The 24,958-nt window shown below is 45.3% G+C and overlaps 1 protein-coding gene across 3 annotated transcripts in view; it reads left to right on the top strand.

Annotated features, from left to right (window-relative positions):
- Nucleotides 1–475: 475 nt before the first annotated feature.
- GPD1L (glycerol-3-phosphate dehydrogenase 1 like) overlaps nt 476–24,958 on the top strand; it is a 62,465-nt gene continuing 37,982 nt past the window's right edge. The window contains exons 1-2 of one of the 3 annotated variants that reach the window (XM_050779407.1): nt 476–725; nt 20,951–21,128. In XM_050779407.1, the coding sequence (XP_050635364.1) occupies nt 679–725; nt 20,951–21,128 (225 nt within the window). In that variant the 5' untranslated portion in view covers nt 476–678. Of the gene's footprint in view, nt 726–20,366; nt 20,600–20,950; nt 21,129–24,958 lie in introns of those variants that run through there. The other 2 variants (XM_050779408.1, XM_050779406.1) reach the window with 2 other exon arrangements.

Here is a 24,958-nt window from a genome sequence, read left to right as displayed (position 1 = left end):
TTGAAATGCAGGTACTGTCCAGCCAAATTCCAAAGCCCTCTGAAGATCCAAGTTCACTAAGAAGCTCAGAGGTGCCAGGCTGTGTCTTGTGTGTGCAAATGAGGCAGAGGATGACAAGGCAGGGTGGGCACTTCGAGCTCTGCCCCAAGTCTGGTCGGCTTGAGAGTCAACCTGGGAGCCTCTCTCGGCTCCAAATGGGAATGTGGTAGCCCTTCCCGCGTAGGGAAAAAGGAGCGTGAGGGGGCACCACGGCGAGATGGTCGGGTCTGCTCCACCCATGAGGATGGAGTGCAGCCTCCACCGGGAACCAGGGGTGGGAGTCGCTGCTCAGTGGCCAGGGCCTGCACGTGGCGCGGCGGGAGCTGCTGTCTAGGGCCGCGAGGCGACAGCGGATGAGGACTACATGTCCCGACGTGCCTCGGGCAGGGTGGGGCGGTGCCGGAGCCGGGCTGGGAGGCCGGCCAGGGCCAGGCGTGCGCAGTGGTTCTTGGGAGTGGCGAAGCGAGTCCTGCCCGGCTGTCAGCTGTGGCCCCCGGAGCCGGGCGGGGGTGGCCGCGACCATTGGCGGAGAGGCGAACGGGGCGGGGCCGCCGCCAGCCGCTGCGGGCAAGGCTGAACAGGCGGAGGTGGGCAGCTGGCCAGGAAAGCACGGTCCGGGCGGCTACGTTCGGCCTGGCCATGGCAGCGGCGCCCCTGAAAGTGTGCATCGTGGGCTCGGGGAACTGGTGAGCGGCGGCGGGTTGGAGGCCGGGGCTCCGCTTCCAGGAAGCGCCTCTCCCGGGCGGTGAGGGCTGCGCGCCCCATGCTGCGGCGTGGGCACCGGGCACTGCGCGCAGGGAGGCGGGGTGGGCGACCTCGTTGCTGGGCTGGGCACGGTGCGCCCGAGGAGGCCGCACCGGGGCACTCGCTCGGGAGGCGCTGGGCCCGCGTGCGTGCGGGGGACAGCGCAGAGAGAGGGCACCTCGCGCACGCGGGCACCTGTCTGCGCCCTCGTTACTGAGCGCACAGAAGCCACCTGCTTGCCACGCCTGGGTGTTTTGCACAACATCCTAAGGGCTTGCTCCGTTCTCCACGGCGGATCTCCTGGGTCAAGGACTTGGAGGAGGCTCGAGCATTCTTACTGCAGTTTCGGTGTTGAGGAAACCAAGGCGGAGAGGGCTAAAGGGCTCTTGCTGCCCAGGTCACGGGCGGGGCAGGCTCTACCCTTCAAGGTGCCCGTCTCGCCCCCGCTTCTGATAGGTCCACTATCTTAGGCGCGTCGTATCAGGAAGAAAATCCAAGTTTCAACAGGCCGCTGCCCCTGAGGCGTTGAGAATTCTCCCTTGCCGAGATGTTTGCGAAGCTTTGAGTCTCTTTGGGGCCTTATTTGACTTTAACATTTTATGGAGTACTTTAGAAATGTCAGTTCTTCTAGTACCCTTAATCAAACGTACACTGTGGGATTCTCTGCTGTGTCTGGGTGAATGTAGAGGTGGGGGTGTGAAGGGGGAAGGAAGCAAAGTGTAGCATCTGGTGTTTCTAAGCCTTTTTTCATTGCTGTACACTCTTCGCCACACTGGAGGGACTGGTGTACAATATAGTTAAGAGTGATGATGTCCTTTCAGTGCTCCTGTTTACCGGTTTTTCTGTGGCGTGACAGGCATCAGAAGTGCTGCAGCAGTTGGTCCTAGGTAGTTGGTCTTAGTTTTACTCTTTCAAGACTTGGCCCAGAAAGTACTTATTGAAGGAAACCTTACCTGGTTCTTCACTTTTCCATCCCAGCAAGGCCAGTGGCCTCTCTCTGTGTCCCTATTACTGGCCTGTATCATTGTTTTATAAGGAGTTATTTGATTATCTGTCTCCAACTTTTGAGAATGGCATCTACCCTAGTGCCTGGCATATGCTAAGTCAATACTAAGACACTGTTGCCCAGGCTGGACTGCAGTGGTACGATCTTGGCTCACTGCAACCTCCACCTCCCGGATTCAAGCGATTCTTGTGCCTCATCCACTTGAGTAGCTGGGATTACAGGTGTGAGCGTCCGCTCCCTGCCACAAAACTAATTTTTAAAACCATAATGATATTTGATTGAATAATACATTCACATTGTTTAACAACCAGGGCCGGGCGCCATGGCTTATGCCTGTAATCCCAGCACTTTGGGAGGCTGAGGTGGGCCCAGGAGTTTGAGACTAGCCTGGGCAACATGGTGAAACCCCGCCTCTACAAAAAATAAAATATTAGTTGGGCATGGTGGCACATGCCTGTGGTCCCAGGCACTTGGGATGCTAAGGCAGGAGAATCGCCTGAGCCTGGGAGGCAGAGGTTGCAGTGAGCCGAAATTAGATCGCACCATCGTACTCTAGTCTCAAAAAAGGGAGTGAAACCCTGTCTCAAAAGAACAGAACAAAACAAAAAATAAAAAACAAAAACCAAAGCGTACCAAAAACAGTGAAACATCACCCATCCACATTTATCCCCCCTGAATACCTCCTGAAGGAAAACCAGTCTTATGAATTACTTCTGTCCTTTCTGGAGGAATTCCATGCAAGTGAATGCTTACATATATTCCTTTCCCCCTCCACCCTACAAATACTAGGGTATTGTATACTTTTCTGTGAGCTGCATTTTTCAACCAACAACAGAATGTTCTACACAGCATTTAATAGAGTTGGTACCTTGCTGCTGCAGAGCTTAATTTGGACTTTCAGCTTGGCTTTGCCAGTTTTAATCTCAAGGTCACTTGAGTGCAGTGTCAGCTCCCCTGTTGGCCCATGCCATTTGAAAGGCACCCATTTAGCACATGTTTTTTTAACATTAGTTTTCTATTCTGTAAAATTCCACAGATGACAGCCCCTTTTCCTAATTTGCAAGGTGCAGGACAAGTAACACAGCTCTGCCATGCTGGAACTGGGCCTGGAGCAAGAGTAGTGAAGTGAGCCTCCTGCCCCCTCTGCTGGGATTTGGCTGCCTGCCCATGGCTTCTTCATTCTGGTGTACTTGACTGTTTCCTTGGCCCACTCCAGCCCAGGGAAATGGAGTAGAACTTGGCCAGGGATACTGAAGCAGAGCAATTGAGAAATGTGCTGATAGTTTGGGCTGGCTGCCTGGCTTCATTAATTATGGGATTAGACGGGAACAATTCTTGGCTTCTGTGCCACTGCCTTGGGTACAGAGATACTCAAGTCCTAGAGAGAGGATCACGACCTCCCCAGAAGGATTCAGGAACTCAGGAACTGAAAGCAACATGGAGAAGCTCCAGAGGGGTGTTCAGTTCTGGTCAGCAGACGTTTGAGTGTTGCCCAGTGTAGATACTGTGGTCTGACCAGGGATGCAGACACAGCTGGACACAGTCCCTGTCCTTAAACAACTTACCTTCAGGTCTGAGATCAGTGAGGGCATGGAAGATAAGACCGAAGGAAATGCCAAGTGGAATGGAATAACTGCTTACATTTTAAATCGTGTTTCTTAAAGTGTGGTCCCAAGACCACTTGTGTCAGAATTACCACTGAAACTAGACTTGCTTAATCATATCCCCTGAGAATGAGATTTTTTTTTTTTGCTTAAGGAACTTTAGCCTTTTGCCAAATTTAATACAGATCAAGAAGAGATAGACCTACCCTTCCAGATCTGGTTCTTACCTCAGGAATGTCAAGTTGCTTGAGCAATATTTATACTTGGAACTTTAAGGCAGCTTAGCCTCCTTGTGTAAATAAAAGTGTTTGTCACATATGAGAACTCTCACATGGAGTGCCTCTCCCAAGTCAATTGTCATCAGTTGCAATACAGTTACCAGAATATTGAATTTAGCTGGTTTGCCAGGGAGCTTCAGCCAGGAAGGTCCTGGGCAGGAAAGTAAACCTGTTGTATAACATGCCCTTGTCCTGTTCTTTGGTGAAGCTCATTTTCTCTACACAGATTAGAGAGAGGAGGCCAGAGGAGGGGCCCTCACCCATCCAGCGGAGCCCTGCTGTGCTGCCCGCTGCCGCAGGTGCAGGGAGGGACTTCCTAACCTGCGTGACTTTTCCTGGCTCTGTGACTTTGATTTGGAAAAGCAACAAAAGCGTCTCAGGTTCTTTCAAAGATGAAACAGTTTCTTTTTTGTTTGTTTGTTTTGTTGTTGAGACAGAGTCAGCTGTGTTACCCAGGCTAAAGTGCAATGGCACAATCTTGGCTCACTGCAACCTCCATCTGCTGGGTTCAAGTGATTCTCATGCCTCAGCCTCCTGAGTAACTGGGATTACAGGCAAGCACCACCACGCCCAGCTAAGTTTTGTGTTTTTAGTAGAGACAGGGTTTTGCCGTGTTGGCCAGGCTGGTCTTGAACTCCTAGCCTCAAGTAATCTGCCCGCCTTGGCCTCGCAAAGTGCTGGGATTACAGGCATGAGCCACAGTGCCTGGCCCAAAATTTCTTTTTTTAAACCAGCACCTTGGGAAGATCACCCAGATACAGTGCAAAATAAAGTTCTAGAGTTAAAACCTCAGGGCTGTATTTACAGCCAAATCCTTGTGATAGGAAGCATATGTCCAGAAACACATCCTAAATCTCCTTTGGAGGCAGGGTAGTGCAGTGGTATAAGAGCGAGCTTGGGAATCTGACTGCCTGGGTCCGCCACTTGGCAGGTCTGAGGCCTTGGGAAAAGTGCTTCTCTCTAAGAATCATATGTTGATACCTGCTGTCTGGGATTATGGTTAGGATTAAATGAAATGATCTGGGGAGAGTGCATGGTGACTAGCACTCAGTAAATGACAGTTTCTATTAGTATTATTAGTTTCATCATCCTTGATCAGAGTTGTCATTAAGTCACAAAATGGACTGGTTTGGGGTTTGGCCAAGGGGTAGAGAGGCAGAGAATGGGAGAGAAGACAGGAGACGAGGAGAGTGACTGATAGACAGCTGGAGGAGTGTCCTTGGGAGGTGCGTATCTCTTGTCCTTGTTTTCACATCACCCCACAGCCTGGCATTTTCTCTGATACTGAAGGTCAAGGAGCGCTTTGGCCCACTTTGCGCTGATGACTGAAACTGGACCTGTGACTCTTTTTTTTTTTTTTTTTTTTTGGTCTGCTGGGATGGGCTGGGAGCAGCATCCTGGCTGTTCGACCTCCCTGGACACCCTTTTGTCTGCGCTACTCAGTTTCTGTTGTGATTCTCACCACACAGAGAGCTCAGAAACAATTTGAGTGACTATAAGTTCCTTTATGGGCAGAAATAATCCTTCCCTGAGGACAGGCGCACGGACACACTTCTACCATGGAAATTGGAGTGAGAGTTGATAGGATGGACTGGAGATGAACTTGGAAGAGATTTAGAGTTCCCTTGTGGGCTAAGGTGAGAAAGTTTGTACAGCTTTTTAAAAAGTAATATTTAATCACCTGTTTCCTTCATCTCCCACACCTGTTCAGTGTACAAATCATGAGTGTGGCTGGGTGCAGTGGCTCATGTCTATAACCTCAACACTTTGGGAGGCTGAGGTGGAAGAATCATTCGAGTCCCACAATTTGAGTCCAGCCTGAGAAACATAGCAAGACCCTGTCTCTAAATTTAAAAAAATAAATAAATAAAATGTAAATAAAAATCATGGCGCAGTGGCTCATACCTGTAATCCCAACACTTCGGGAGGCTGAGGCAGGTGGATTGGTTGAGCCTAGGAGTTCAAGACCAGCCTAGACAACTTAGTGAGACCCTGTCTCTACAAAAAAAATATAAAAATCAGCTGGGCATGATGGCATGTGCCTGTAGTCCCACCCACTTGGGAGGCTAAGGCAGGAGAATCACTTGAGCCCAGGAGGTGAAGAGTGCAGTGAGTCAAGGTGGCGCCATTGCACTCCAGCCTGGGTGACAGGAGGGAAACCCTATCAAAAAATATATATATAATATAATAATGACTACTATTCTAGGAATGAGTCGAGAGCTCTCAGTTTCTTACCTTAACCTTTCATTTCTTAACCTTCACCTCTTGCTTCATTCTTCCATTCCATCTCCTTCTGTTCCTTAAGAGGCATAAATATAATAATTGATCATTTTCTATGTGTCATGTACACGGTGTTATTTCATTTAAACATTATAACAGGCCTGTGGGGTACTATTATTATCCCTATGTTAGATGACATAACTAAGATTTAGAGAAAACTTGCTTAGGTCAACAGTTAATAATGTGAACTTGAAACCCAGATCCTTTTAACCCCAAAGACCATGTTTCTGTAAATTCTTACCATTTTCAGTGTGAAGCATACTTTTACATGAGGACAAATATCATTTTCATAAAAATGTTGAGTATCCTCCCAACAAAAATCCAATTTTATATTCCCCTTCTGAGAAATAAAATGGAAGCAAGGCCTTAAAAATCATCTCATTCAGTTTCCCACCAACGTAGTCATCCCTTCTCCTGTAGCTATGACAGATGATTAGAGTTTACTATTTTCAAGGCAATTAATCTTAAAATTAATTAGAAGATTAATTGTTAGAAAACTCATTTTTTTTTCTTCTTTGTATGTGAAGAAAAATCTTAGAAAAATCTAAACTAAAAATCTATCACCTCTAACTTTTACCTGTTAATCCCAGAGCAACACCTGGGTGAGCCTCCTCTTCTCTAAGTCATGTCCCTTTGGACAGAAAAGTCACATATCCCCTAAATCTTGCCTCTGGCAGGCCAAGTAGCATCCCCAAGTCTCAGTAGTTGCAGGTGGATGGTGGTTTCTGGGGTCCTCACCATCTGTGTCACCATTCTCCTTTCCTTTTCCTCCTCCCCACCTTGGTGATATCAGGAACTAAGCTCATTGTGCCAGAAGTGTCCTGGGCTCCCATGAGTTTATACTGGTGACACTTTGTAGTTATTCTGCTTTGAGGCTCAGTCTCTTCCACAATTGGAAGAGGAGAGCTGAATCAGTCATCTCTCACGCCTAACAGTCTACCCCCAAACTTAGTGGCTTCAGACAGCAATCATTTATTAGCTCATGATTCTGGGGTTTAACAATTCGGGCTAACCTGGGCAGATTTTCTGCTGATTTACCCCAGGCTCACTCATATGGCTGTGGTTGGCTGGTGAGTTGGTTGGACACTCTCACCCACCTTTTTGTTGTTGTTGTTTTTTGAGAGTCCCACTCTGTCACCCAGGCTGAAGTACAGTGGCAGGATCACAATGCATTGCAGCCTCAACCTCCCAGGCCCAAGCGATCCTCCCACCTTAACCTCCCGAGTAGCTGGGACTAAAGGCACACACCACCATGCCTGGCTAATTTTCAGATTTCATCATAGAGGTGGGGGTCTCACTATGTTGCCCAGGCTGATTTCAAACACCTGGGCTCTCAAGTAATCCTCCCGCCTTGGCATCCCAAAGCACTGGAATTACAGGCTTGGGCCACCACACCCAGCATGGCTGGGACTCTTGGTCCTAGATGACCTCCTTCACATCTAGCAGTGGGCAGGCTTCAGCCAGCATGACAGGAGTGACCAGCCCACATGTCTCTCATCCTTCAGCAGGCTAGCTCAGGCTTCTCCATGTGGTGTTTGGGTTCTAACAAGAGTAAGAGAAGGCAAACCTTCATGAGCTTAATAGGCACTTTTCAAGCTGTAGCGCGAATGAGGCCAGACGCTTTTCTACTCCATGTGTTCAGGAGATTCATAGTTTCCTAAATCTGTGGCTTTAAATTTTTTGACTTGCAACTAACTGACATACAATTTTACGTTATGATAGAGCACACTTCCCATCCAACCAGAAACAAATGTTTCACAGTAGCAAATGTTACTGTGGGTGATTAACTGTGATCTTTTCTCCTTGTATTTATTTTGTACCTGTATAACCTTCAGTTTGAGAAACACTGTCCTAGGTAGTAAAACAGTTTCTCATTCTTACTGTGTCTGGAATTGGTTCCTTCTGGTGGGTTTTTGGTCTCGCTGACTTCAAGAATGAAGCCACGGACCCTCGCAGTGAGTGTTACAGTTCTTAAAGATGGTGTGTCCGGAGTTTGTTCCTTCAGAGGTTCAGATGTGTCCGGAGTTTATTCCTTCCGGTGGGTTCGTGGTATCACTGACTTCAGGAGTGAAGCCGCAGACCTTTGCAGTGAGTGCTACAGCTCTTAAAGGTGGCGCATCTGGAGTTGTTTGTTCCTCTTGGTGGGTTCGTGGTCTCGCTGACTTAAGGAGTGAGGCCACAGACATCTGCAGTGAGTGTTACAGCTCATAAAGATAGTGCAGACCCAAAGAGTGAGCAGCAGCAAGATTTATTTTGAAGAGCAAAAGAACAAAGCTTCCACAGCGTGGAAGGGGACCCGAGTGTGTTGCCGCTGTTGGCTGGGGTGGCCAGCTTTTATTCCCTTATTTGGCCCCACCCACATCCTGCTGGTTGGTCCATTTTACAGATTGCTGACTGGTTCATTTTATAGGGTGTTGATTGCTGTGTTTACAATCCTTTGGCTAGATACAGAGTGCTGATTGGTGCATTTACAATCCTTTAGCTAGACACAGAGTGCTGATTGGTGCGTTTTTTACAGAGTGCTGATTGGTGCATTTACAATCCTTTAGCTAGGCAGAAAAGTTCTCCAAGTACCCACTCAACCCAGGAAGTCCAGCTGGCTTCACCTCTCCTTATCATTACAGCCAGAGTGGTTCTGCAGATGCACATGTATGTTCTAAGAAAACTATAGCCTTATCATTTGGATTTTCTCTACCTGGTTTTTCCAGTGCTGAAGAAAGGAAGTGGTTTGCATGTGTTATAGGCAAAAAAAGAACCAAAGGATTTGTGTTTTTCCAGTCCTGGAGGAGGAAGAAAACTCTAACCTAATAGCCCTAACACTGGCTATCTGGACAGAAATATCCCCAAGATGAAATTAGTAATTCATGTAGCTACCTCAGCTCGATGGAAATGTCTTCAAGCATCTAAACCCCTTTTTTGTCGATTGAACTTTTTTTTTTTTTTTTTTTTTTTGAGACGGAGTCTCACTGTGTCACCCAGGCTGGAGTGCAGTGGCGTGATCTTGGCTCACTGCAACCGCCACCTTCCGGGTTCAAGCAATTCTCCTGCCTCAGCCTCCCGAGTAGCTGGGACTACAGACATGTGCCACTATACCCGCCTAATTTTTTTGTATATTCAGCAGAGACGGGGTTTCACCGTGTTAGCCAGAGTGGTCTCAATCTCCTGACCTCGTGATGCGCCTGCCTCGGACTCCGAAAGTGCTGGGATTACAGGAGTGAGCCACCGCGCCCGGCCAGGTTGAACTTTTATAAGTTGGGTTTCTTGAGTGGATCCGCCCAGTGACAGGAAGTGCCTTTTGTAGACTGTACTCCATGGTTCTCCACTGTGTGGGTTGTCTGTTGAAATTCTGCGTGTGTAAACACTTTGACAACTGTAACATGTTAGGTAAGTGTTAGAAATGATTATGGATAAATTTGCATTATCACATATCATTAAGTGACCATGCATTAACATTTGTCTTGGACAATGGTTTATACTTGTCCCAGTCTAATTTCAGAGCATTCTCAAAAGGATCTTGTTTTAAACAATAAATCTTACAGTAACCTGCTTAAAATGAACTCTTGTGAGTTTGAGTAACGTGATTCTGAGCCTCACAACCAGGACCAGCAATGATGGCAGTTAGGTTTCATCTCAAGCGCTGACTATAGCTGATTGATGGTGACTGCAGAGTTTTGTGTTGAGAAGGATTCTGGGGAAGAGAGTATCTTTGCCAGAAAAGGGTGCTGTGACCTACAGTAGCAAGCTGGGGTAGGGATTGGGGTGGGGACTGACAGCATCTAGCTTGGACTGGTTTACTACTGCTAATTTTACTACTATTCATATTTACATTTACTACTACTTGGAATAGTTACTTCTACCCAAGTAGAACCCATCTGTGAGGCCTTGCCTGACACAGTCAGCTCGTGCTCAGCTTTGGCCCACAGCTGCACAAACATTAGATTCAGTAGTAAGGACTATCCCGGGTAACCCCTTAAGCACTTTATGTGTTATCTCAGTTAATCCTCACAGTATGAGGTACTGTCTTGTCATCATCCTTATTTTATAATAAGTCTGAACTTACAAAGTTATGTAATGTGTTCTAAGTTACACAGATACTGTGCAGTAGAGTGGATGAAGTTCTCTGCCTTCCTGCCCACTTGAAATGTGGCTATTGGGACTAAATTTAAATGTTAACTAATTAAAATGTAAATACTATGTGTAGCTACATATGCAGTGGAGCTCTACATATTTTCTCCTTGCTTTTTCATGTAACTGTGTCTTGAAGCCTTTTCCATATCTATACATAAAGAACATTTCATTCTTTTTTATACTTGTGTAATATTCCTGGGCATAGATACACTTTTGTTTAATCAGTTTGCTCTTGATGGATATTCTAAGAGTTCTGCAGTGAATAGCCTCATACTGAACCATCTGCATATATGTTGGTAGAAGCCAGAACTATTAGCAATACATGAGAAATAATTTAGTCATGATTTCTTATTTCGTTTTTCACTTCATAATAAGCAAGTATGAGGAAGGTGGAGAGTGACATTCCAGCTGTAGAGGACCTAGAAACATGAGCAGAAAAGAGGTTTGTTTGTTCTGGATTACCTAGCATGTCTGGTGTAGAGCTCAGGTTTGAAAGCTGAGATTTTGCATCATTGAGACTCTGGTGGATGTTTGCAAATGGTTTTCAGTGATTCTCATTATCCAGGAATGAGGGCAGGGGTGTATAGTCTTTCAGTTATTATGTCAACAGAGACCAGGTGCCAGGTGGCTGTTAGAATTTGCACTACATGGTTCTTTCCATTATCAATAGATGGGCCTGCAGAATGTATATATCTAAAAAATTTGTGCTAGGATATAGAATATGCTTGTTTGAAGCGCCATGGACAGTTTGGTTCTCTGCCATCCTTGCTTAAGACTGGTGGTCCTTAAAGGCAATTTGAGACTGTGACTTAGACATTCTGCAGGATCCTGTGTGTTCTTCTCCTGAGTGGGCAGGTAGATTCTCCTGCTACCTGTGTCTTTGATTCTGATCTGAATTAATCGCTGACCATTCCTCCATTCACTCAGATGAACATTGTTCCCATGGTGTGTGGGGTTGATAGCATGGCTGACCAGGTCATGGATAGCCAGTTTTGAACAGGCTGATAGGTGCGTGGTTCATCCCAAACTGCGCCTACTTGGCTGCTCTGAAAAAATATGGAAATGAGTATCGACTAAAATGAGTCTTAGGGAGCCTCTGTGGATTTCAGTTACCTCCATAGTTTCTGTTTTCTGGTTGGCTAACAGGCCTTGGGACTTGCTGAAACTTGTCTGCTTTGGATTTGGGGTCTGTTAAAATATCTAAATGGGAATGATTTAAAATCAGAATAAAAAAATAAACTAATACTGGGAAAATTTGGAAAAGATAGGCAAGTATGAAGAACACGATAACATTTGCTTGTCACCTTACCAACAAGAAAGGATGTATTCATGCAACAAATGTTTGTTGTGCATCTACTATATCAACACTTCAGTGTGCATGTGAATCTCTTGGGGATTGTGTTACAGAGCAGGTTCTGACTCAGCAGGTCTGGGGTGGGGCCTGAGGGTCAGCATTTCTAACACGCTCTCAGGGATATTTTCACTGCTGGTCCATGGACTACACTTTTAATAGGATCTGACCATAGGCTGGATCTTATGCTAGTGCTTGTGTTTTCTTGCAATCCTTTTTAAATGTGTGTGTTTTTTTAATTGTGACAAAATACACATAACATAAAAGTTACCATCTTAACCACTTTTAAGCATACGGTTTAGTAGAGTTAAGAATATTCACATTGTTTGTGTTGAAAACAATGAAAATATTGAAAAGAATTAGATGTCCAGAATTCTTTTCATCTTGCAAATCTGAAACTCTATATTCATTAAGCAACAGTTCCTCAATCCACTCTTTCCCCAGTCCCTGGAAACCACACTTCTACTTTCTGTCTCTATGAATTTGACTACTCTAAGTACCTCATATAAGTAGAATTATACACTATTTATCCTTCTGTGTCTGGCTTATTTCAATTAGCATAATGTCTTCAAGGTTCATCCATGTTGTAACATGTGTCAGAACTTCCTTTTTAAGACTGGATAATATCCCATTGCATGTATAGACCACATTTTGCTTATCCATTTATCAGCTGATGGACACTTGGGTTGCTCCCACCTTTTGGCAATTGTGCATAGTGTTGCTATGAACACGGGTGTATGTATAGACCACACTTTGCTTATCCATACATCAGTTGATGGACACTTAGGTTGCTTCTACCTTTTGGCAATTGTGCATAGTGTTGCTATGAACATGGGTGTACAAATATCTCTTTGAGACCCTGCTTTCAATTCTTTGGGGGTATATACCCAGAAACAGAATTGCTTGATCATATGTTAGTTCTATTTTTAATTCTTCGAGGAACTGCCATTTGGTTTTCCACAGTGGCTGCGGTATTTTACAATTCTACCAACAGTATACAAGGGTCCTGATTTCTCTGCATCCTTATCAACACTTATTATTTTCTGTGTTTTTGCTAGTAGCTATCTAAGTGGATCTGAGGTGGTATTATTTATTAATTGCACACTTGCAATCATATGGTATGTACAATTTTGCATCCTTTTTGTTAAATGTAACATTCTATCATAAGCGTTTTCCTCTGCAGTTTGAATTTTGATAGAAAGCCTTTTCAGTCTCCTTACTCTTTTAAGTGAAGTTGTTCACATTGATCTTTTTTCCTCTGTGGTTTCTTTCTTTGATTTCAAGCTTAGAAAGCTTCCTTATGTAGAGATCAAATAAACATTCACCAAGTTGAATCTATTTTTAAAATACTTCATTTTTAACATTTGCATTGAATACTCTGGCATTTGGTTGTTCTTTAAAAGCCCTTTGACTGCAAAGAATTACAAAAATGTTAATAATGGTTCTCCCTGGGTGATGAGATTATTCATAATTATTTTTTCATGTATTGCTTTTATGAGTGAAAAAGTACATGTTATTTAAACCACAAAGGACCACCCTCTTGCCCATGGAATGAGCCCGGGTCAGCTCTGGAAGAGATGGGGACATGGAATGTGGAGAATCTAGCTGATGGCAAATTCTTCCTGGACCTCCACTTCCGCCATAGTAAAAAGAAGGATGGACTGTAGGGTCCTTTCTGGCCTCAAATTCGTCAGGTTTAGGCCCAACTTGATAGTGTCAACCTAAAATAATCAAAAAGGTCAGAATCTAGTTTAAAGAGAGTTTAATTAAGTGCAAAGGTTAAAAGTGAGCCTGCCGGCCGGGCACAGTTGCTCACACCTGTAATCCCAGTACTTTGGGAGGCTGAGGCAGGCGGATCACGAGGTCAAGAGATCGAGACCGAGCCAGCCAACATGGTGAAACTCTGTCTCTACTAAAAATAGAAAAATTAGTTGGGCGTGGTGGCGTGTGCCTGTAGTCCCAGCTGCTGGGGAGCCTAAGGCAGGAGAATCGCTTGAACCCAGGAGGCGGAGGTTGCAGTGAGTCAAGATTGCACCACTGCACTCCAGCCTGGCGACAGAGTGAGACTCTGTGTGAAAACAAACAAACAAACAAACAAACCATGTGAGCCTGCCCAGAAAGAACAGATTCCAAGAAATTAGGATTTCAGCATGTTTCTGTGTAAGGCTTAATGCATAGTTACAATGATCTGATTAGTCAAGGTGGTCTTTTTGAGTGGTGGGGGAGGTATATTTAACATTCCACACTGCAGATTAACCATTATTGGGTCTTGGACTGACGCTTTCTGGTGTGAGTTAGGTACAGGACAATGAAGGAGGCAGTTAATGTACAACAAAGATCAGCAATTAGAAGTGGGAAGATCTGGTCTCTCCTAGTCATTTACAATGAGGAAGTCAAGAATAGTGGGGCAGAGAGTGAAGCAGAATAGCAAGCATACAAGTTATACATAACCCAGTCTCCAAGGCCTAACTTCCCCCTTGGCATAATAAATTCAGAGGGTCCTGAAATTTTTATTTTTATTTAAAAACAGGCGTCCATTCCTTGGCTGAAGTAGTACATCCCCAGCCTAATTAAATAGTACACCTTTTTAGAGAGAAAGGGGTGAGAAGGTTGTGGACAGAGTGAATGGCAAAGGGTTAGCTGGGGGCGGAGGGGGGAGGGCATTGCCAAGCTGGGGGTTAGGACCTCCTGCAGGTGGGTGTCCCTCCAGCTGGGACTCAGGGCCGTAGAGCAGAAGGGTTAAAAGGGATAATGTGGGTAAGGTATTTGAAACAGTGCCTGACACCTGGTAGGCACCAAATTAGTGCTGTTTTTGCCCACCCTGTCCCTTCCTTGCCTCTTGCCCCTGCAACGCCATTTTATCCACCTTTCCTCCCTCCTCTTTCTCTCCTCCCTTAGTCTCCCTGCTCCTCTCCATTTCTCTTGCACTATCTCCTCTTCTCTCCTTCCCTTAACCTCTGTCCTCTTCCTTCTTTTCCCTCCTCCCTGGACATGTTAGTTCTAGATAAAATCTGTGCCTATTGTTGGCCATGCCACGGGCTATGACTGAGCTTTGCCCCAGGGGCCTTCCTGCTGCCCGGAAGGTACCCAGTCTCCTCCCCAGGTAAGGCCCACTAAGCCTCGGAGCTCCGCCCTGGCTACACTTTCTCCCAGCTTTCCCTGACGTCATCGCCAGGTGTCACTGTGTTGCCTGTTTGACCACATAGGTCGCTGTGGTACAGAGATAGATAGATATATATATGTATATATATAAAAAAACTTTTTTTTTCTTTGAGATGGAGTTTTGCTCTGTTGCCCAGGTTGGAGTGCAGTGGCGCAATCTCGGCTCACTGCAACCAGCGCCTCCCGGGTTCACGTGATTCTCCTGCCTCAGCCTCCTGAGTAGCTGGGATTACAGGAGCCCGCCACCACATCCGGCTAAGTTTTGTATTTTTAGTAGAGACGGTGTTTCACCATGTTGGTCAGGCTGGTCTTGAACTCCTGACCTCGTGATCCGCCCGCCTCGGCGTCCCAAAGTGCTGGGATTGCAGGCTTGAGCCACTGTGCCCGGCAGTACAGTTACATTTTTTTGTGTGCTTGTTGAAACAACATCAATCTCTGTTTACCAGTCTCCAAGCTCCATAAGGATGGGGACTTGTCTGCTTTTATTCCCTTGCATCCCCTGCACCCAGCATGGTGTCTGAAATTAGTGGGTGCTCAATAAATATTTTCAATAAAAGATTCTACCCTACAATAGGGCAAATATAAATTAGCAACAAGTGCAGGCTTTGGAGACACTCAGATCTGGGTTTGAATTGCTGACTGTAGATGGACAGCATGACTTAGGTAATTGATTTATGCTCTTTGGGCCTAAATTTCATCGTCTGTAAAATGGGGATAATGTGGCACCTCTCTTGTGGGCTGTAATAAAGATGAAATGAAATCTTATATGAAGTACCCATCTACTCAAGTTCCTTTTAAATTTCATTTGCATAGCGTTACAGGATTTGTGAATTAGTGTATATTTTAAGGCCTAAGACTTAAGACAATGCATGATTTCATGGGTAACAGAATTTTATACATCTATGTAAAGACCCAGGACTGGCCATCAGCAAACCTGAGTCCTCCAAGTTCTGTCTTAGCTAATTATTGACTTTGCTCCAGGGGCCTTCCTTCTGCCTGGAAGGCTCCCCAGCCTCCTCCCCAGGTAAGACCCACCTGGAGGCCATACCGGATTGTAGGATGCAAGGTGAACATGACTCAGTCTCCTGCATCTTAATCTGCAAGACGAAGAGTTTGGGTAGGATTAAACGCATCATGCAGGCAGTACCCCTATGGCTTTGGCTCTGTCTGCTTCATAGCTGTAGTAGTATTTGATTGCTATTCTTTCTTTGAAAGTTTATTTTTATTTATTTATTTTTTGGAGACAGTGTGTGCCATTATCCAGGCTGGAGTGTGGTGGCATGATCATGGCTAACTGCAGCCTTGACCTCCTGGGCTCAACTGATCCTCTTGCTTCAGCCTCCTGAGTAGCTAGGACTACAGGTACAGCCACCATGCCCAGCTAGTTTTTTATTTTTTGTAGAGACAGGATCGCACTATGTTGCCCAAGCTGGTCTCAAAATCCTGGGCTCAAGAAATGCTCCCTCCTCAGCCTCCCAGTGCACTGAGATTCCAGGTGGAAGCCACTGTATCCAGCCTAAATGTTTACTTTAAAAGACAACTTCATACCACTATAGTAAATATCACAAGTAGAAGGTAACAACAACAAAAGCCAGTAGAATGAAAACAAGACAGTGTTATAAAATTCTTGCCAGATATTACTACCTGCCAAGGCTCAGAGTCTGAGGCCTCTTCAGACTTTGTGAAGAAGGGAAATTAGCACACGCTGGAGAGATGGGAACCACTTAATGGCACTGCAGCGATACATTCTGCACTCGCTTAGGACCATGAGAGCTGAGAAGGGCACGAGTGATTCAGTGTCATTTGGTTTTGTGTGTATCCCTAGTCCCCATTTCTCACTTTGGGAAGCACTGGATTAGATCATAGACCTGGAAGGAACCTTAAAGATTACCTGCCCCACCTATCATTTTGTAGACGGATGAGCTGAGCCTGATGTGGAGGTGGCTGCTCATGCTCTTGACCCAGCCTTGTGAAGACCTGTGCCCTTGATTCTCAAAATGCAGGAGTTGAAAGACAGACAGATAGATAGATATGCAGGAGTTGAAAAATAGGCAGGCAGGTAGACAGAGAGATAGATATGCAGGAGTTGAAAGATAGATAGATAGATAGATAGATAGATAGATAGATAGATAGATAGATAAGACCTGTGCCTCACTATGCTTGTGTAGTGTTACCGAAACCAGCTGAGACATGGAGAGTGCCAGCAGTGTGGCCACAGGACCCCAACTATGACCTGTTCACATGCAAACCACCTTTGTGGGCTATAGTCAGCTTTTATTTTAAGCTCAGCTCTAAAATATCTATGCACATTTTTGGACTGGCCTTCTGCTGGTCAGTCACATTTCTTTCTCTCTTTTTTTTTTTTGTTTTTTGTTTTTTGTTTTTTGTTTTTTGAGACGGAGTCTTCCTTTGTAGCCTAGGCTAGAGTGCAGTGGTGTGATCTCAGCTCACTGCAACCTCCGCCTCCCAGGTTCAAGCGATTCTCCTGCCTCAGCCTCTTGAGTAGCTGGGACTGCAGGCGCACGCCACCACGCCTAGCTAATGTTTTTGTATTTTTTAGTAGAGATGGGGTTTCACCATGTTGGCCAGGATGGTCTCAATCTTCTGACCTTGTGATCCACCCGCCTCGGCCTCCCAAAGTGCTGGGATTACAGGCGTCAGCCACCGCACCCGGCCCATTTCTTTAAAACAGGGTGTGTCACTTATAAGTAGACTCTGGTCCCTTCAAAACCCTCCGGCTCCTCCAAAACATTTTTCTTGCTCTATTTGATCCACAAGAAAAACGAAGCTGCTCTTTCATATTGGTCAGAAGAGGTAACACTTGGGACAAATGCCTCTAGTACCATTCCAGAGGCACAAAGGAGTTTTGGGTGTGGGTTATACTTTTTGATTTTTTTATAAACCACACAGATAAAAGTGGACAACAGAGAAAATACTGAGTTCAACGTGGAGATTGGGCTGAGCGCAGTGGCTCATGCCTGTAATTCTAGCACTTTGGGAGGCTGAGGTGGGAGGATTGTTTGAGCTCAGGAGTTGAAGACTAGCCTGGGTAACATAGATCCCGTCTCTACACAATTTTTTTTAAAAATTAGCTGGGCGTGGCGGCACACATGTAGTCCGTTACTCAGGAGGCCAGGGAGCGACGATTCCCTTGAGCCTGGGAGGTCAAGGCTGTAGTGAGCCGTGATTGCACCACTGCACTCCAGCCTGGGGGACAGAGCAAGACACTGTCTCAAACGAACAAACAGAGAGAGTATATCAAAGGGGGTTAAAACAAAATGAAATATAGTGTTTTAAGTCCTGGCCCTCCTTCTCCATGCCCTGCCTCCCCGCCACCCTTGCCAAAAAAATTATTGTATAAATTATATATAGAGAACAAAACTAGGCCTTAAGGTACTAGGATCGTTTTGTTCCTCTCCATCCGTGAATTTAATTCCACAGTCCTTCCTTCAACACAACACTACCCCAACCCCCAATCCCTCCCACTACATTGCCAATCCCTGGGTGGCAAATCCAACAGCTTGGCCAAAAATTACTTGGAGAGGCCTCTAGTTGTGTCAAAGATTCTGTCTTTGTACATCTATCAGCTTTTGCTGCAACACAGCCCACTCTCCCCTAACTCAGCTGCTTAAAATAACAAGCATTTAAGATTGCGTTTGAGTTAGGGATCAGCTGGTCGGGCTCACTCATGTGTCTGCAGTTAGCTGAGTATTGGGTGGAAAGCACTGCTGTGTCTGCTTTTCCCAGCCCTGATTTGCGAAACCTTTTTTTGCTTCTCAGCAGGGGTTTGGTCTTCCTGAGCACCATCCTTGTATCTTCTCCCTGCACCCTGGGTCGGGCTGTCCATTATGTTTCTCTCAATAGAAGGTTGAGCCTGGGAGACTTGTCATGGATCAACATGTATTGCAGTTGGGTCCTTTGTATTGAAGTCCACTGCAGTTTACCCTTCTAACCACATCTGCTTCCACTTTCCTCCACCTCTTATCACACACAGCATCATGAATGCCTTTTAGCTATTCATCTCTCTGAGCTGGTGGTGAGCTTTTGAGAGCAAAGAACACGTTGCCTTTCCCCTGCTGTATTACCACCATCCGGCCCAATGTATTACACACAGTAGGTGCTCAGTAAATATTTGATGACTGAGATAAATGAGTGAATGAATGAAATTATTGATGAAACCAGGAATGAGGTAGAATGAGGTCTTGATGGCCCCCCAAGAGTAAAATAACTGGAATTCCCCTTATTAATTTTTACCCTGTCACTTTAAGCCCCCATTGAATCCCAAAGGACATACAGACATGGTCTGAAGGGCCTAGTTCTTAACAGTACCAATGTTTGTTTAAATTTTCCTAACTCTACCCAGGGGTGGTGGCACGTGCCTGTAGTCCCAGCTACTCAGGAGGCTGAGGTGGAAGGATCACCTGAGCCCAGGAGGTCAAGGCTGCAGTGGGTTGTGATCACGCCACTCTACTCCAGCCTGGGTGACAGAGTGAGATCCTGTCTCAATCAATCAATCAATCAATCCAACTCATTGCAGTAAATACTACAGGTTTGCCTCTGGTTGCAAATGTTTGGCTTCCCCAAGAGGCAGCTGTAAAGGGGAAAGCAAATGTATTCCAGTGAGATCACAGGGAGGGATTCCTGGTTCTGATTTACTTTTCCACTTGGTTTACTAGACTTAGATTCCTGGTGTCTCATAGCCCCCCATCGGTTGACGCTCAGTCCCCCAGAACCACGCTTGTTCTCTCTGACCTTGTGAAAGTTACTTGATGCCAGGGAACACTGTGAACCACAGCCTTTATCTCCCTGTGAGTACGTGAGCAGCTGTTTCCAAGATTAGAATGAAGGTGGTAGTGATGGTGGAGGTTCCTGGCCTGCTTTCTACAAAGTGTCAGTAGGAGAATTGGATTAATGGGTATTTATCTAATAACCTGTTCTGCTGGCATAGAATAAGAATTTCACAGGTACAGCTGCATAGCCTTGATATCTACAGCTATTCTTTTGTGAGGGAGGAGGGCATCAGAATTCTGATCATTGTGCAGAGCAGTGGCTCTCAGCCTTGGCTGCACATCAAGTCATCAGGGAGCTTTAAAAAGTACAGATGCCTGATCCCACCTCAGAAGTGCCAGTTCCATTGGCCTGGGGTATGGTCTGGGACTCAGGATTTTTAAATCTCCCAGGTAACTCTGTGCAGCCAAAGTGGAGAACCGCTTGTTTAGTTTATCCATTCTATGTCAGGAAAGGGACAATAATTATAATCTGTTAGAATTATTTGAAGTTTTGTGGTTGTTAAAGCATATAGGTTTATATGCTGGGATGAATTATAGTTGGGTTAGAAAAACAGATTCTTCAGGGGATGAAAATAAATGTCTGCAACATGTTCTGCAGCCGCTTGGCTGCCCCCACCTTTTGTTGTCATCCCCTACTCCATCTCATCAAATTGTCTTGAGAATAATTGTGAGAAAAAGTAGCAACTGCCCTAACACATGAATTTGCAAGATGCTCTTTACTGCATTCTCTCATTTACTCCTCACACCAGGAAAGTCAGCTAAGAAACAAACCGTTTCTCAGTGGAAAGTCCAGAGGGGAGAGCTGACAGGCTCAGCTAGGATTGAGTGCCCACTGTGGCCCCAGCAGCGGCTTCTGTGGGATGGACACAGGTGCCTGGTCCCACCTCCTCTGCTGCAGCAGCCACGTGCAGACACACACTGCTGTCGGGAGGACTGATGTTAACAAATCAGGGTCATTCTTGTCCCCTGTAGGAAAGCCTATGGGAGACTGAGCCATCACTAGAACATGTTTGCTAAATAGAGATGCAGAGAAAAGGGAGCTTAGGGGCCGGAGGCCGGCTTGGTTGCGGAGAGGAGGGAGTGCAAAGTACTCAGCGACTGGGCCCTGTGCTCTCCCTTTGCTCCTCTTCGGGAGTCCACTCGGGTTCTTGTCTTTCCTCTGTGCTTCTGCCTGGCACCTGCTGCAGTTCATCAAGACACAGTTTATTTTACCATAGGTACATCTCAATATCCTTTGAAGACCTTCCAGGGTCATTTTCATGCTCTGGGGTGGATTTCTCTTCTGCCTGTGATGTTGTCTTCCAAGATAGGTTGATTCTTACTAGTTTCAAGGGGTGTTGCATTTTGACCTTAAACCAAATTCTGGTGCTTTCCCGGTCACAGGCGGTGGTATTCCATGTGAAAACAACTCAGTTTCAAATGGCTTGGGGCTGATACACATCACATCTCGAGTAAGCTCGGTGTTTGGATCAGAATCAAAACACAAGTCTTCTGAATTTTAATCAAATGCTTTTTCTCTCCTGCCCAAGTGAGTTTATTTTTGTTCTTTTCCACGGTTTCTTTTGTAGGGGTTCAGCTGTTGCAAAAATAATTGGTAATAATGTCAAGAAACTTCAGAAGTTTGCCTCCACAGTGAAGATGTGGGTCTTTGAAGAAACAGTTAATGGCAGAAAACTGACAGACATCATAAATAATGACCATGAAAATGTAAAATATCTTCCTGGACACAAGCTGCCAGAAAATGTGGTAAGACTTTGGGGTGAAACGTACATTGGTTCATTCCGCAAGTTATGCTTGGTGGAGCAGCATTGGGACTTGGAACTGGGAAAGCTGCTTTTCTTTTCCCCAGTTCCTTTCCACCAATTGGTTGGTTGATTTTGGTTTTTCTGACTCTGAAAATGGGTTTCCTATTAGTGTGCCAAGGATGCCTTAACAAAGTGCCAGACTGGTACCTTAAACAACAGAAATGTATCTTTTGTAATTCCGGAGGTTTTGAGTGTGAGATCAGGGTGTTGATAGGGTTGATCTCTTGAGGTCTGTCTCCTTGGCTTGTAGATAGCATCTTCTGTATTTTCACATGGTCGTCCCCCTGATCCTGTCTCTGTCATAATCTCCTCTTATAAAGATAGCAGTCATATTGGATAAAGACCCACCCCAATGACTTAAGTTAATTACCTCTTTAAAGACACTGTTTCCAGATACAGTCACATTCTGAATACAGCCCATAACAGCCTTCCTCCTTGGCATTCAAAGTGCTAGCCACGTCTGGAACTAGCGAACTTGTCTTAGGCTGTTCATGCTCCCCAAGTAGCTCCTGGTATACCCTAAGTGCATGAGATCAGCTTGCTAGGACAGCTAATGCATTGGTCTGTAATTAAAGTCAGGGTTAAGGCCTAAATTACGGAAGGAGATAGAAGAAAATGGGAAAATGTAAGATTGACAGTTTAAATTCAAGCTTATTAAGTCTGGGAGAGAAAAATACAGGTTATTGCCTGACCTCCTTCTATTGACTTGCGGAGGAAGAAAGAAATGAGCTTGGGGAGTGAAAAGGGTGTACCCTGCTGCTTGTCTGAATGGAATTGATGAACTTCTTCTGTTGTCAGATTCACCCCTTTGTGGTTTTCTATCATGATCTCTTTGAAAACCAGACAGTTGTGGCTGTCTGATTCCTATGGTTAACCCAGGAAGCTCATCTCCTGTGTTAATGAAATACCCTTTACTGCATATATTCACTCACCAAACCTTATAAGCATGCACTGTGCATGCAAAGCGCAATGTTGGGTGCTGGGGACAGAAGGAGGAATAAGACAGTGTTGCTTTCCTCAAGGAACTGAGCAGGGGAGACCAATCTCTAAATCAGCAAATGTGGGGAAGTTTTAGTTACAGTATTTGTTAGTGTCAAGTACCGTGCTAAGCAATACATATAGTCTAATTTAATCCTCTCAATAACGCTCTTAGGTTGATACTACTGGTTTTCCTATTAGGATGATGATTTTGATTATGTAGTGGAGGAAACCAGGACTCAGAGAGGCTAATGAACTTGTCCAGGGTCACACAGCTAAGGGCTACGGTTCAGACTGATTCCTGGTGGACTCATCCCTAAGCATGCTGAATCTGTTGCCTTCCAGACAGTGATGACTTTCTGCTCTGGTCTCAGGTGGGCCAGCATTTCCCTACAGTGATTCCTGGTGCAGTTGGTGGGGGAGGAAGAACCTTTAGGGTTGTGAGCTTAGAAGTTAAGTTGTCCAAGTATCTGCTGGAGAGAATGAAAGAGGCGGCTGTTTCCACTCCAATGGAAGGCCTCTGGGGTCATCTCTAATCCATTCTTGGGTCAGATCATTCTTTTGAGCTTCACTTTTCTCATTTTTATCAGAATTGGTTGCCCCCTCCCTTCGGTAAACTACATGTTTCATTGTTATATTCCTTCCACGCTGCCTGGTGCCAGTCCCTTGTGCACCTGTCTGTCTACCTCCGCATGCCCTCAGTGTGTGACCTTGCTTTCTGGTTCTTCATTCACCCACAGTCCCTAGCGCAGTGCTTTTCCTCCAGTGGATATTCAAGGAGTGTTGGTGGAAGTGAATCTGCTGAGTGGTTCTGTGAAGCTAGAGCCTCTGCTGTGAACAGGGAGAGTGTGGGGGAAGGAACTGACACAGAGGAGTTGAGAGAGCCTGCCCCCCATATGACTGACTCCACCACCCACCCCTGGTCACTGGGTATGGACAGAGGCAGGAGAATTCACTCCCAGAACGCTGCTGATGTCTAATAGATCTCTCGAACCTATTCTTCCTGTTTAAGTGAAAGTTTTGACCAACATGTCCCCAGTCCCTCACCCTCCAGCCTCAGGTAGCCACCTAAAAGACCAGTTTTTAATCATTGTTTTTCTTTCCAGTTCAAACAGGAGAGGTTTGTTGCGTTTCCGTCAACACAAGCTCACTGTTTATGCTGTCATTTGATGTGCTGACTTCAGACTGAGACTTTTCTGCGTGAGACCCCCAAACTGCTGCCCACCTGACCCTTCCCCAGGTCCACACTCATCATGTGGCCCCTCCCACATGGGAGCCTTCTGTTACAGTGACTTCACCATGCCATTGCCTGCTCACTAAAAACTGAGCCCTTCTGGGTTTACGATTTCCCTTTAGATCTGAATGAAAATAATGTTCATTATTTTCTGAAGGCCGGGTGCAGTGGCTCACACCTGTAATCCCAGCACTTTGGGACCAAGTGCAGTGACTCACTCCTGTAATCCCAGCACTTTGAGAGGCCGAGGGGGGCGGATCACTTGAGGTCAGGAGTTCAAGACCAACCTGGCCAACATGGCAAAACCTCATTTCTACTAAAAATACAAAAATTAACCGGGTGTAGTGGTGCACACCTATAATCCCAGCTATACTCAGGAGACTGAAGCACGAGAATTGCCTGAACCCAGGGGGTGGAGGTTGCAGTGAGCCAAGATTGCGCCGCTGCACTTCAGCGTAGGCAACAGAGCAAGACTACATCTTAAAAAAAAAAAAAAAAAAAAAAAAAAAAAAAAAAGGAATGCTCCGTCTAAAAAAAAAAAAAAAAGAAAATAATGCTCATTATTTTCTGTAATTGCAGAATGGTTGATCCTGTTTTCTAGCTCTGTTTCCAGAGCCTGTGTTTGGAGCTCATCAAGGTAGAGGACTCTTTTGCATCCCTGTTCCAGCTTCAGCCAGTGACACCAGGATTTAGATTCCAGCACCCCCATGAAATATAGTTGCCATTGCCGCTCATCTTCTGCCTGCTTTTTAAAAAACTGCTTCACTTAGATATAATCCACAGACCATAAAATTCAGTGACTTTTTTCGTATATTTACATAGCTATGCAGCCATCACTACAGCCAATTTTAACACATGTTCGTCATCTTGAAAAGAAATCTTGTACCCTTTCCTAGTTACCCCCTGTTGTCCCCAATTGTCCCACAGCCCTAGGCGACCACTAATCTACTTTCTATCTGTATAGATTTACCTATTCTCAATGTTTCATATAAATTGCATCTTACAATATGCGGTCTTCTGTGACTGGCTTCTTTCACTTCGCATGTTGTCAAGCTCCATCCATGTTGTAGCGTGTATCAGTGCTTCGTTCCTTTTTATGGCTGAATACGATCCTGTTGTATGGATGTCCCACATTTTGTTTACCCGTTCATCAGTTGATGGTCATTTGAGCTGTTTCCTCTCTTTGGGTATTGTGAATAATAACTTTATGTACAATGTGAACCTTTATATACAATGTTTTGTATGAACATATGTTTTCAGTTCTTTTGTGTGTATACCTAGGAGTAGAGTTAACTTTTTGAGGAACTGCCAGACTGTTTTACAAAGTGGCTGTACCATTTTACATTCCTATCAACAGTGTATGAATGTTCCAATTTCTTCACATTCTCACCAGCACTTGCTGTTATCTAACTTTTTAATCCTAGCGGGTGTCTCATTCACAGTTTTGAATTTCATTTGCCTGATGGCTAACCATGTTGAACATCTTGTGCTTATTGTTACTTGTATATCTTTGGAGAAAAGTGTATTCAAATCCTTTGTCCATTTTAAAAATGGATTGT

The sequence above is a fragment of the Macaca thibetana genome, chromosome 2 (assembly GCF_024542745.1).
Source record: "Macaca thibetana thibetana isolate TM-01 chromosome 2, ASM2454274v1, whole genome shotgun sequence".
NCBI classification, from domain to species: Eukaryota; Metazoa; Chordata; class Mammalia; order Primates; family Cercopithecidae; genus Macaca; species Macaca thibetana.
Note: the sequence above shows the minus strand (reverse complement) of the source record. Positions and strands in the feature narration are given on the sequence as shown.